This window comes from Rutidosis leptorrhynchoides, chromosome 3 (assembly GCF_046630445.1).
Source record: "Rutidosis leptorrhynchoides isolate AG116_Rl617_1_P2 chromosome 3, CSIRO_AGI_Rlap_v1, whole genome shotgun sequence".
NCBI lineage: Eukaryota > Viridiplantae > Streptophyta > Magnoliopsida > Asterales > Asteraceae > Rutidosis > Rutidosis leptorrhynchoides.
This window is the reverse complement of record NC_092335.1, coordinates 688,485,430-688,499,510: the sequence shown is the minus strand read 5'-3', so window position 1 is coordinate 688,499,510 and position 14,081 is coordinate 688,485,430. Positions and strand designations below refer to the sequence as shown.

The following is a 14,081-nucleotide window of genomic DNA, read 5'->3' as shown; positions in this document are numbered from 1 at the left end:
ATGATGCTTGTACCTAGAGAGCGACAAACTTACGAACTATCTATACCGAACCTCATATTGACCAAACCTAGTCAAAAACCTAAACCAAATGAAATAAACTACAAACCGGATATGGACCAACGCATACCACAATCCTAACAATGACATCAAAGTCAAAAACGAAAAAGACACTAGGAAACACGATACCAAGATCACGAACCAAGAATACGAGACAAACTTCTCATAGCATTGTATGGTGAATCATTTATGAACCGTACTTTCCCTTCTTTACTACTCTGCAATTTCTTTAAATGAGGAAGTTAACTAATCAAACCCAATTATCAAAATGCGATTTTCATGAGATTTCAAGTCACATTCAATCAATGGGGAATTTGGAACTCCAACACTCATCTGATGTTGATTACAGCCAAAGTTTCAAACTTTCTAAAAGATGCTACACGCTAACCAATATTTTTGCAGAATGTAAAATCAGCAAGGGTTTTAGTTAAAACTGTGATACAATCAAGAAAAACGATAATACAATAACCAGTAGTATTTTAGATCTACCATCCAAATGTTTTTCCATCTGAATTTTAACAATAAATCTTCATCACTTGGCATCGTCCTGCTCCAGAATAGAGATGTGTTGGTCTAAGCCTTATCCACCTGCAAAACGAGTAGATTATTGTTAGCCCATACAACCTTTAGAAACCAAAGAAGCCCAATTGGACACATCAAACCAGTATAAACTTATAAGAAGTTAAGAACCAAGAGATGCTATTTTTACCTTCCTCATGAGGATAAATAACCTTTGATCAAGCTCGAACTTAGCTGCAATCGAGGGGTCACCCCTCAGCAACATCAATAAACCACCAAAGGAAACATAAATGTCCCTGAAATACCAATTTATGGTAAAATTCAGTGTCATTAAATTAAATCAATAGCATAAAATAAGCATAATACTAAGATTATTAACCAACATACGCTTTAATATTGGCTCCAGAACCTTCCTCAGATATCCTATACAACTTTCCATGCATCACGTATTCAAATTTGTCAGCAAGTGACTTTCGGCCACCCTGGTAATGAGTAAAGAATGCATTAATGACCTAAAACCATTTCAAAGCTATTTTAAAATAATTATATTTTCAAATTCACAGTAGTTAAGTCTACTGGAACAGTAAAAGGACTATTATATGACAAAGTGTAGATATTACGGGGGTGAAAAATCCAGTATCAGGGGTTCCATCCAAATTCAAAGTAGTTGCTAAAACCATCATAAACTTGTCTCCAACATGCATAGGATAAACATCCGTATTCACATCCAGCTGCATGTACATGTCAAACTGATCGCTGCGTGCTTCGACACGGTTAACTACACAACACGTTTAACAAACAAACAAGGATGTCACTATGCATTCAGAAATAAGCATCGATCGTATTGTATTCCTAAATCGATGTTTTTCAGCATATATAGTATGCTTGTATACGCCCACATAAGCTTCACTGTAATTTATCAAGATTTAACAAAAGCATGCAACAAGTATATAGTAGTCTAGCACATACATTAAATTACTTGGTCTTTTTTTATGCAATTTCTACTTACAGGTATCATATAGTGTTAATTTATACTTAAAATCTTCAAAAAGTACTTCAGTAATTACTTGATGATACTAGGTCAAATTTGTTAATTCCTTGGTCTTAACTGTTACTTTCTTGTACTACCAACGTGTCGTAACGTAAGTTATACTCCGTATAGTTTTATTTGGATAGAACATACGCAGACATATACAGATAAATATACACAAATTATGGGGCTTACCCAGGAAGGGTACACCGTTAGCCTATATGCCAAAAAACCAACAATGCATAATGAACAGCAGTGATCAACCACAGTTAAAACTAGTGCCTCAAATATGTTTCAGTGACATACTAAATTACTAACCGCATAAATACTTGTCTAGCTTCTTTAAAATTTTAAGTAATCATCCAACTACCAAAATAAATATATACATTAGTATTTTGAAATAGCAATTTCTTACTGTCTTGAAAGCAAAAAGGGTATTTTTTTTTAAGGATGACATGAGTAAGCGAAAAAACTTAATCCTGTCATTAATATTGGTTACAATAATTTTAAGCACCACAACAGACCAATAGAGTTCGAAACTCATGACTTTAAATGGTTACACATATATTGTAGACAACGTAACCATCATTTTCACCACGAAGATAATTATTTGTAAATAATTCGCATAATTTGTAAAGCATATAATATACATATATCGTGTTTTCTTTTGCCGGGTGAATATTACTATAATTAATTTAAAAAAGAAGCACTAAATTTTAATGTGCAATCAGCCATGTTTGGAGATGAAATAGGAATATAGAAAAGGGAAAACCTTTATCAAATTTCTTGCCATCAGGGTCAAGTTGATCAACCCTAAATATGTCTTCAAATAGGGTTTCGACCATCTTTATTTGTTCAGCAGCAACAGCAAAAGCGATACACCTGTTAATTTAATTAAAATCCATAGATGAAAGAACTTACTTATTCAATCAATAATCATTGATAGTAGAACATATAACAAGTGATTCAAGAGTAAACGAACCTGACTACAAACAAGTTGAGAAAATATTCGAACTATTGATGCTTGTGGAACTCAAAATCGGAGACCTTGCGGGTGTGCGCAAGGGTTTTCTTATAATCTTATGGAGTAACAATTTTAATTCTAATTTCGAGGGTTACTGCATACTTACGCGGAGTATTAAATGATGATGTTATTAGGATAATTTTTTTATTAAGAAAAAATTAAAAAAAAAAAAAAAAAAAAATTTAAACCCGGTGAATGATGGCATTAATATAAATATTTTTGAATTAAAATTAAATCTTATTAATTAATTATTTATTTATTTATTTTTTACCTTTTATACTAAACCTCCCCCAATCTTGGTCGTTTCAGTTTTAACTTATTCTCGCTTTGAGTTTGCGTTCACACTATAAACGGTCCTCCAACTTTCGCACAAATTACACAACAACCCCTCAACTTTACACTTTTTCAGGGGTAAAAAAACGTAAATTTATAATTTAATTAAAATAAAAAAACCTTATTCCACCCGAATTTATAACGGGCCCTATCTTCTCGCTCGGTGCGAGTTAAATTTTTCCGAGGTCACCGTTCAACTCGAAAAAATCTCACGAACCCAACGGGACTAACTATATGCAAAACGGACATCGTTAAAAAAAACACTAAATAATGGGCCCTATATTCACGCTCGGTGCGAGTTAAATTTTTCCGAGACCACCGTTCAACTCGAAATAATTTTACGAACACAACGCGACTAACTATACGCGAAACGGACATCGTTAAAAAAAATAAATATTTCGGGCTATATTACATACATATATATACATATACAACACGACTAACTATACGCGAAACGGACATCGTATATCCAAATTGGACCGCGCGTCGAATACAACCGCAGCAACGCGCGGTCGGATTTTTTCTAGTTATTATTATTAATTCTTATTAATAATTATTTTAATTATTAAAATTAAATAATTTTGAATTATTTTAATTAATTATTTTAAATTGAGTACGAGAAGGTATAAAATCTATGCAGAATGAACCAATTCTAAATTTATATTTTAATTTACACGTTTAAAATAAAATGACAACCAATATTATTTCTGGACGTAGATTGTTTAATATGCATTTTAGGTTTTTTGATGAAATGTTAAGCTGATGAGTTTCTTAGTCAGACTCTGTGGTTCCACGGGTCATTAAACTAAATAACTTTAGCATTTACGTTCACTTAATACCAAAAACATATCATTAAACTGTTTCGTTTAAACAAACTCGTGGTCCAACGGGTCATTTCACTAGTTTTGTTTTATTTATTTACCTAGCTCACGCACCACTTTTTGATCCACTTACACTTAATTACCTATTTTACTCTTAATTATACATTATATTATACATATATACATATAATAATAATAATAATATAGGTTTAACTCCCTAGGGGCATAACTGTAAATTTATGAGATAAAAGTATTGATCAAAAAGTGGTGTGTGAGAATCACCTCCCACTTATATTATATTTTTATATTTAATTAAATTTAATTCATCTCTCTTTTTTTTTTTTTTTTTAAAGCAAACAAGAATATATTATTAGAATTATTAACTTTTTACATGTATGGGGATCCATATGTATACATAAGATACCGGATTGACAAAATATGTATACAGGAGGAATTCAAAAAGAGGATTTCTCATCGGCTATTCGGCTACAAAATTACAAGTGCAACTATAATTTGAGCGTATTGATATGATTTGTATTGATATGATTTAATTCATCTCTCTAACAATAGTTACAAGGGTATATTTGACAAAACTAGTTGGTAGCTTTTAGCTTGTAACTGTTAACTTTTAACTTTTAATTGTTAACTTTTAGCATTTTAAATATATTTTAGTGTTTAGCAGACTAGCTAAATTTATTAAATAAAGAATAAAATAACAAAAAAACTAGAAACTAAAAGCTAAACACTACTTCTAGTAGTTTTTAGGTTTTTCTCTTTGTCAAAAAGCTTTAAGCCCCTCTAACCAAACGAAGTTTTTTCATAAAATTGAGTTTTTCGTAAAAGTTAAAAGCTCAAAAAAGCTCCAATAAGCTCATGCCAAACATAACCTTGATCTTACACCGAAGAGAGTGACACTACGTGAAATTTTGCAAAAGAAGCCTTTAAAATTAGATATATAATAGCTGCCTTTATATGCAAAAAGGAAAAGAACACTTGTAATTTTTAATAACGTTGTGCAATATCCGATCGGATGAGTGGCTTATGGCCCCGTCAGTGACCTTAATACCGACATTCGAAAGAAAAAGACTTTTGATATTCTTTATGGATTTTGCATTATGTTAAGGCGAGTACGAGTCTTTAAAAAGACGATGAATCGAAATTAAAAAAAGGGAAAAGCATTTGGGGAACCTCACCACAAGTGACTATTTTCTCATTTCTGTGTAGTAGTCATGAACTCATGATCACGCCTTCATAAAAAAGGCAGTCAAGTCAACTAGAAGTAGTACAAGTTCTATCATCATTCCAGTATTCCACATCTTCCAATCTGCCGTTAGTTTAAAGCAGTTAGGCACGTTTTTATACATACAACACACAAACTTTACACAAATAGATAAAATAAAACAAAGCTTATTCTCGTTTGTCTTCAGCCAGATCTTCAGTTAGCCCAATAAGATGATCAGTTGAAGCAGAACCTTTCTTTTCTTTTCTTTCCATTATCGTTCCAACTTCACCACCATCAACTTTCACTCCACTAGTAAGTGATATCGCCTCCTCATCATAGTCATCCCCTGGGTCCCCCGCATACGCATATCTAAAACCACACAACCAACATGTTATTCCTCAAAACTTCTAAATCACTCAATATAATAGTAAAATGGGCGGGTCAAAAGGGGGTTCAGAATATAGTACCTGGTGGGATTTCGAAAAGGCGCCCAAAGGATGCATATAACTACCAAAAGAGAATAAGCCAGCAGTGACCAGAAAGCGGGAATGATCCAGTAGATACGCCATAGCTCACTTATTGGGTCAGTTGCATTAAAGTATAGCTGAAACATTCATTTTAAAATCATTAAGAATTAAAAATAATAACAGATGACAAATAGATCTAAATCTAATCAGCATCTGATTACATCATCGAAACAGTACCTCATAGCCAATCCAAGCAATAGATAGTAGCACAAAAAGTGCTAGGGCATTTGTGAACTTTCTATAAACCTCCAGTTTAGCAATGCTCCTTCGCATCTAAATATTATTTAAAAAATAAAAAAAATTAGTTCTGATTTTCGTATGAATTATGTATGAAGATTTGAAAAACAATGTACCTGAAGCTTCTCTAGTGTCTTAGATAACGATGAGAATATCCACAAAATAAACCATGCATCCAAGAACGCAACAGGCAACACTAAATACAGTTTATTTCTTCCTGAAAAATCACTAATGTTTCCCAAGTTTTCAACAAGCTCAAGTGCCTCTGAAGCAACAAAGTATGCAGCACCAAGAATTAGCACTTTTGAGGTCACACCACCAAGTGTGGGCCGCACCACACCGTATCCCATTGCAACCACCAAAAGTAGTAATCTTGAAACAGTCTTTTTAATAGCAGTAATGGTTACCGTCCATATTGTAATACCCACGGGTCGACTTCCAGTTACACTAAGATTTGAATAATCAAAATACCAAAAAGCCATTTCACACATCCCAAGAGCAATCACAGCAGAAATGTGATAATGCAACTGCATTATATCCTTCCAAAACTGGACAAATCTTAAAAACCAACCAAGCCCGAGGATAAGGTAAGCTAAAGACATGAACCCATAAAAGGTCATGAGTGGGACCATCTTCCCAGGCAAGTAACCGCCTGGGTTCCGCCATACTGTTCTTCCGGATATAGTTGTACCCTTGAGTTGTGGATCACAATACATAAAATAAAGATAATACATTCCAGTTTTATTTATATCAACTGATTGAGGAGGCATTTTGGCTTCACGTTCCTTTCCTGCAAAATAGGTTTGGATGCGTTTTGGCCACTCGGGGTTGTTTTCGTCCTTTTGTACAATAACTTCTCCAACTGTGCAGGACCCGTCTGCAGCAAGTTTTGGGTTGCAACAGAGCACGCTCGAATTACTCTTTAAGAAATTGCCCCCAATTCTTTCGGTATCTTTCACCTCAAATATAATAGCTTCAACCAATCCAGTTTTACTCTGCATTCCATTCTGAATATTGGCTGATTCATCTGTCCTCTTAAAAGTAACACTTTCAAACCTGAAATGTCATCAACGAATACAATTTAAGATCATATTGGATCAACAAACCACTTTACAAGAGCCAGAAAATAAATACAGAGATATAACAAGAGTATGAAAGCCCAACAGGAAATAAGTTATCTTTCAAAGTCAAAAGTTTCTAACCAACCAAGGACCATGATCTATGATATAAAATCAAATTCAGTAAGATGAAAGAAGTACTTGAACATGAAACCATCCAGCATTGAATCAGCAAGCAGAATATAATGCATTACAATAACCGGTTTAATCAGAGCTACTAAGGGCCTGTTTCTTTTTGCCTTAATGGACTGAGGTGTCTAGGATGATTATTCGGTCAACTAGGATGTGTGTTTACTTATGACTTATTTATTGATCCACCAGGTCTCTTAAAAGGCATTAATCGCTCACCAATAAATCCTATGTCCTCTCCATATGGACGACATGATTACATACATACCCATTATTCCTCTTTCAATATTCATCTTCTTCGACAAATTGACTCCATCTTCTTTTTTCTCTTCTCTCAAAAAAAAAAAAGATAACTCCTCTCACACATTTTTTTAGGTTTTTGATTTGGGGGTTATTCATCGTGAATTTTTAAGTAATTTCATGATGGATGCAAATGGGTTTTCTCAAATAAGAGATTCGTGGATGTTGCACAATATGGAACTCATTCCGACATCACCGTAAAAGTGGCTCACAAAACTGAAGATGATGATCATGTAGTTGAAATTATCAGTAGGTGGGTCTCCTAATTGCTAATTCCATTTTTGATAACGTTTGGATAGTGGCTTCTCGCATATCGAATCTTCAACACGCGCATCTTTAGTTTGTAATCGTTTTGGATGAAAATCAAAAAATTACTTCGGTTTTTATCTAATAAAATTAGTGGAGCATTGTAATTGGTATAAAGGAGCATGAAATTAAATTATCAGTTGCAATTTATCTCATAATATGTTTCAGTTAAAGAAGTATATTGGATTTGATTATATCTAGAAATTTATATTTAGGGGTAAATTAGTAATTTTAATGATTCATTCCGTTCATTCAGCACAAAAAGTAAACAACATTATTATTTCAGTGATTACTCCATACTGCCATCTATATCCATATTACCATCTATATCCATATAAAACTTAATAGAAAAAAAAAAGTAAACAGCCCCTAAGGGTGCGTTTGATATAATATAAAGAATAAGCGGCGAATGATTCAAAATCCGAATGAATCAAAGGTTCCGAATGAGTTTGATTCTGATTGACAATAACCTATTCGATATCATCATAAATAAATGAACATTATGAATGATGCAAAATTAACGTGTTAGCCTTTTAAATAAATAAATAAAATGATATAAATGTTTGACATTTATTCATGATATAATTAAAGAAGGATTTTTTTAGGAAATGGAGGTATTGAATTGTTACGAGAGTATTTCAACTCTGAACGGTTCAACACACAATTTATTGTGTTCAACATCATTTGTCATTCAGATTTGACAAACAAACAAGACGCAATCAAACACAACCTAAATTTGAGATAAAAGATACAGAAAGCATTAGAGATTGCAGCCATATAATTTGGACAAATTTGGCATCATATACAAGTCAAGTTGCATCTGCATTGTCCTGCTCCCTTGCCAACATTCAGCTATAGATACTAAAGAAACCACTTAAACTATATATTCAAAATTGAAATCCCAAGTTGTTTGGTATGCATACACATAATAGCCAGAACTAGTGTATTTTTCTCATTAATAGTTCTCCAAAAAAAAAAGGACTCACAAAAGTAAATCTATACATCTTCTGAGATACATAAACAATAATAACCTAATATCTATATCTACAGATATGTTAACCATTTGTATGGTGATCAAGAGCAATCAATCAGTAATAATAAATAGAAATAAACGAAATCGAGATCAAATTGAGAAAGAAAAAAAAAAAAGAAAAAAAAAAAAAGAAGAAGAAGGTAAGTATGAATTAAACCTGATAAATGATTTGCCTTCAAGTGGTTTATTACTGTTAATTTCTGAAGTAGAAGATGAATGATTATTAGTATCAGTATTAGGTTTAGAAGCGAATAGACCTTCACTACCGCCATGAAAGAGGAAAGCATTCAATTGAGGTGCGAAATGATCATTTCGATACTCATGAATCGAAGCTTCAATTGAGTTATTGCATACACATAATAATAGTAATATAAACCCTAGAATTACAACTAGTTTATTGTTGAAATAGTAGTACAATTGAAACCTCTCTCTCATCTCTTAGTTTCTCCCTCTAGAATCTTAGAATAGAAAGTTGAAACGTGACGACTCTACGCGACGACGTGGAACTACAAGTTGACCCGGCCCGAATTTTGCAGTTTCTACTTTCTAGAAACGTTGTCGTTTTACGGTGGTAGTTAGTTCAGCAGACAATATGTGACACGTGTTGTTCTACGGTATGGAATACTCACAAACTAGCTTTTAAGAGCTCGTGCGTTGCACGGCGGGCCTTAATAAAACTAAGTATAAAATGTTAACAAACTTATGAAAAATGAACATAACAACGTCAATATAAAACATCACACTTGATACGTAAACAAACAATGTTTTTAATTCAACCAATGCATTCAAGTTCTTGTGAGGATTGTTGTAAAGATTAATAAAGATATAAAGCACGTTTACTAAAGTCGTAGGTAATTAAGCAAATTAAATTGATATGTAAAACGCTATATCATTTGTCTTTATCATAAGCTAAATATGACAAATATATTTGTACATGTAATAAACTAAAAGTTGTTATATTGTTTGACAGTATTATAAGCTCACTTTGATAAATACATAGTGAAAGGTGAGCATTGTATTGTTAAGCTGATATTTAATCGTGTATCGTCTACTACTACCAACAAAAGCTTTACTCTCATTTGATATACACGTCGACTCCCATAGTTCGATGTAAGTGAAGACATGTTTACATTTTCATACAGACACATCAAATCATGGCATTCCCTATCTTTTTATGGCCGTCCTTTGGAAAGCATGAATTTATATTGATCAAATCGCCTTCACGATCAAAAATAGAACTACTACTTCACCAAATATAATTTGCCGTGATCATTTGATTCATAACCAACATCAAACAACCCAATAGAAATGAGATGTTCTATATAAATGAACAGTTAACACTAATCACCAGTTCAAAAATTATTAATAACCAACTAAGTATGACCCATTTTGTCTCCCTGGCCATTATCAACCCGTCCAACTTGCAATATTGCCGGCCAAGTAGGTTGACAAAAAATTATTATCGATAGATCACACCACTGCTGAAACTGAATAAACAATGCAAGCATATGGATTCAGTCGAAAACCATAATCAAAGGTCAAGTTAGTTAAAGTTGATCAATTAAAAAATCAAGCTAACATATTTATCATTAGAATCGGAATAAACAATTCAAGTTTGAATATATAAAACTTTATCTATATATAAACATAAAAATAAATAAATCTGATGATCCCATTGTTTAGAAAGCGAAATCAAATTATAGAAACATATATGATCCCCTGTTTTGAAATCGATATCAATTTGATGAAACCACCTTCAATTATCCCAATTAACGTCACAAAGCCATGATACCACCTACAATACAGTCTATCTAACCTATTCTTGTATCGAATCTTCTCTTCTTTAATCTCACTTTGCACGTTCGAGTACAACCTACAGGATTCAAGCACCAACTCATAATCCTTAATCCTATCACAACCTAATGCTTCATTAAGCACAAACAAACTAATTCTTCCGTTCACATGTGCATCTTCCATGTCTCCTAATTGCATATAAAGTTCAGTCATGTTGAGTGACGTGTGGGTCCCATTACCTTCAATATGAGTCACCCGAAACTTCATGGTGATTATGCATTTTATTACCTGATAAGGAAGTATGTCTTTGGCAGGGACGATTGATCCAAAATGTAATAAAAAGTCAGTTTGTTGGCCATTGCATTTGACCATCAAGTGCACACCAACTTGATAAATTTGCAGCTTGTTTCGCTTTTCAATTCACAATTATCCAACTTAGCTTGATACCTTCATGAAGCTCTTGCCATAACTTGCCATTTTTTTCTTTCTCGTTCAATTAAAGTAACGGGTGGTAGACCATCAGAAACAGAAAGTGTAACCTCACCTGCATAAATGTTGGTTTATTTTGGCTAGTAGAAGATATGTTTATCCCACATTGGTGGGAGGAAGATGTGAGGGGTGAGTGACTTGGTTATATAAGAGGGGCTAAGTCTTCAGTCCAAATCGCACCAATCAATACACTTTAAGTATTTGATTATTTCTTTCTTTCTTATCCTTGTTTGAGAGTTGTATTAGTTAAATATTTTTGGAGAGTGTAGTTGGCTTAAGAGAGTCGTCTATATCATTGTAACAATTTGTGATATAGTGTATTTCTCTCTTTGGGGGCCGGTGGTTTTTCTCCTGTTTTGGAGTTTCCACGTTAAATCTTGTGTTGTGTATTGTTTTTATTTCTTTACTATTATTGTTGGGCTGGGTGGTGGGAATTAGTGAGACCGTAATTTCCCAACAACTGGTATCAGAGCGTCAGGTTTGACGAGGGTCTCGGTTATAGGAGTCGGAGTATGCTCTGTGGTTGCCACGGGAGTGGATCGTCCACATCAGAAACGAGTTCTATCGATCGTATAGGGTATCTGGTTAGACAATATTTTTTCTGATTCGTAGTAATAGTTGGATTTGTTAGTGGCGAGTTGTGAATTTCCGATTTAAAGGGTCCTGGCTACCTGCTACATCTTTTGGCTATTCGAAACGTGAGCAAAATCAGAGAAAGTGTTGTTTATAGGATACGGATACAATGTCGAAGTTCAGTCCAATGAGGTTTGATGTAGAGAAATTTGATGGGAGGATCAATTTTGGCTTATGGCAGGTTCAAATCAAGGATGTGTTGATTCAGTCCGGTTTACACAAGGCTTTGAAGGGTAAACCCACCCTTGTTCCTGGCAGTGATTCTAGCAGTAAGTTTGATGAAGAAGAATGGGATGATATGGATTTGAGGGCAGCAAGTGCGATTCGTTTGTGTCTTGCAAAGAACGTGCTTGCAAATGTGCACGGGTTATCAACGGCAAAGGAGCTTTGGGTTAAACTAGAGCAGTTGTACCAGGGCAAGGGCATCTCAAATCGGTTGTGTCTTAAAGAACAATTTCATACTCTGCGTATGGATGGGGGTTCAAAGATTTCAGATCATCTAAGTATTCTTAACGGTATTGTTTCGGAACTGGAGGCTATTGGAGTTAAAACGGATGATGAAGATAAAGCTTTGAGGTTGATATTATCTTTATTATCGTCCTATGAGCACATGAAACCTATTCTAATGTACGGGAAAGAAACGTTGAAGTTTGAAGATGTTACTAGCAAGCTTCTATCCGAGGAGAAAAGATTGGAAGGTAACGGAGTCTCGTCATCAGAAGCTACGGTACTGTTGTGTTCGGATAGGCAGAAGAGAAACTCTAGAAAGAATCTGACATGTTGGAAGTGCGGGAAGACTGGACATGTAAGGGTTAATTGTCCCGGTGGAGCTAATCCGGCAAATGGCTCCAAAGACGCTAACATTGTCTCCGTTGTTACGGAGAGTGACGAATTCCTCTGAAGTCACGTCATCCTCATGGTGTGTCCGCGCCACCGTGAAAAGGGATGTTCGTTAGCGGTTCCACAATTACACATGGGCATTGGTTTGGCGTTGATGCAGGCTGTGTGGTGGAAACTGATGTTGTAGCTGATGGGACTTTCGGGAAAGCCAAACAGGGAAGTTGCACCATAAAGTTTCAGCTGGTTGTTCAACAACATGTGCCGAGGTGAAATGCTTGGAATGTGATATTCTAAGTGCTATACTCTTAATGGTGGAGTATGATAATTCTTGTTAAGAGTTATGATTGTCTATGATGACAATGATTGTCGGTTTAGACAATGTTCGATGAAGATGCAAGTTTTGTCTCTTGGGAGATAATGTCAACGGCATGAAGATGAGGATCTTGAAGTTGTCATCGAGGAAGCGTCTACATCGGTTATCCTTGCAATGTGGAAGCATGGTTATCTTCTTCTATCCAAAAGGTGGAGATTTGTTGGTTTATTTTGGCTAGTAGAAGATATGTTTATCCCACATTGGTGGGAGGAAGATGTGAGGGGTGAGTGACTTGGTTATATAAGAGGGGCTAAGTCTTCATTCCAAATCGCACCAATCAATACACTTTAAGTATTTGATTATTTCTTTCTTTCTTACCCTTGTTTGAGAGTTGTATTAGTTAAATATTTTTGGAGAGTGTAGTTGGCTTAAGAGAGTCGTCTATATCATTGTAACAATTTGTGATATAGTGTATTTCTCTCTTTGGGGGCCGGTGGTTTTTCTCCTGTTTTGGAGTTTCCACGTTAAATCTTGTGTTGTGTATTGTTTTTATTTCTTTACTATTATTGTTGGGCTGGGTGGTGGGAATTAGTGAGACCGTAATTTCCCAACAATAAATTCACACATAAAGTGATAAGTTGGGTAACAGTGCAAACAAACAGGTCATTTTAGCACTTTCGTTCATCTTTTATATAATTTCTTGTATATAATTGATGTGTACGTAATTTTATGATCAAAAAAGGTGATCTCACACAATAATCTTTATCTTTATAATCATAAAACTACAATAGCAGGTTATTCATTATAACAGTGTTTAGGTGACTTAAGGCTCTTTTAACTCATACTCCTTTTAACTAAAAATGTTATCCAAATTAACTATTGTATATGAAAATGGGTAGAAATTGCCACCTTCACTCATTATTCATTTTAAATATTTTTAAGAAACACGATATTAATGCTCTATAAACCCTTTTAATAAATGGGTCGAAATTACTCCCTTAAATAAACTTAAAGTGATAGCATCATTATCAATTTAACAAACTTAAAAGTAACAGCATACGATAATTGAACTAAGATTGATTCTTACGGTCAACATCTTCGCCGTTATTTTGTTTAGCATCTTCCAATGGATCTGTATCAACCTAGGAAAAAAATACAACAATCTTAAATAAGTAATTAACATTAAGCTACAATGTAAACATTATAAGCAACAAATTTTTTTTATCTTTCTCACATATAAAAATTAACATAATAGTTTTTATTCGTATAAATCTGTAGTCAATTTGTTTATTGTTACTAACCTGTGTCCATAGCATTGAAGATTAAGGAATAGGGCCTTGCTAAGTGCATAATTTC

General features: G+C 34.0%; 2 protein-coding genes across 3 annotated transcripts; both read right to left on the bottom strand.

The window, feature by feature from the left end:
- Positions 1-354: 354 nt before the first annotated feature.
- Positions 355-5,108, bottom strand: LOC139899496 (DNA-directed RNA polymerases II and V subunit 8A-like). 2 transcript variants are annotated; one of them, XM_071882329.1, is made up of 6 exons: positions 4,978-5,108; positions 2,379-2,488; positions 1,197-1,354; positions 964-1,058; positions 767-872; positions 355-645 (listed from the first exon to the last, which is right to left on the bottom strand). In XM_071882329.1, exons 2-6 carry the CDS (start codon positions 2,449-2,451, stop codon positions 631-633), a joined length of 447 nt encoding a protein of 148 aa, XP_071738430.1. In that variant the 5' UTR covers positions 2,452-2,488; positions 4,978-5,108; the 3' UTR covers positions 355-630. The 2 variants fall into 2 exon arrangements, with proteins under 2 accessions (XP_071738430.1, XP_071738429.1); XM_071882328.1 differs by lacking the exon at positions 4,978-5,108 and adding an exon at positions 2,589-2,720.
- An 83-nt stretch (positions 5,109-5,191) lies between these two features.
- Positions 5,192-9,270, bottom strand: LOC139899495 (uncharacterized). The gene is made up of 5 exons (XM_071882327.1): positions 8,814-9,270; positions 5,887-6,826; positions 5,711-5,806; positions 5,474-5,610; positions 5,192-5,375 (listed from the first exon to the last, which is right to left on the bottom strand). The coding sequence occupies exons 1-5, from the start codon at positions 9,089-9,091 to the stop codon at positions 5,192-5,194; spliced, it is 1,635 nt and encodes a 544-aa protein (XP_071738428.1). The 5' UTR covers positions 9,092-9,270.
- Between the last annotated feature and the right edge of the window lie 4,811 nt (positions 9,271-14,081).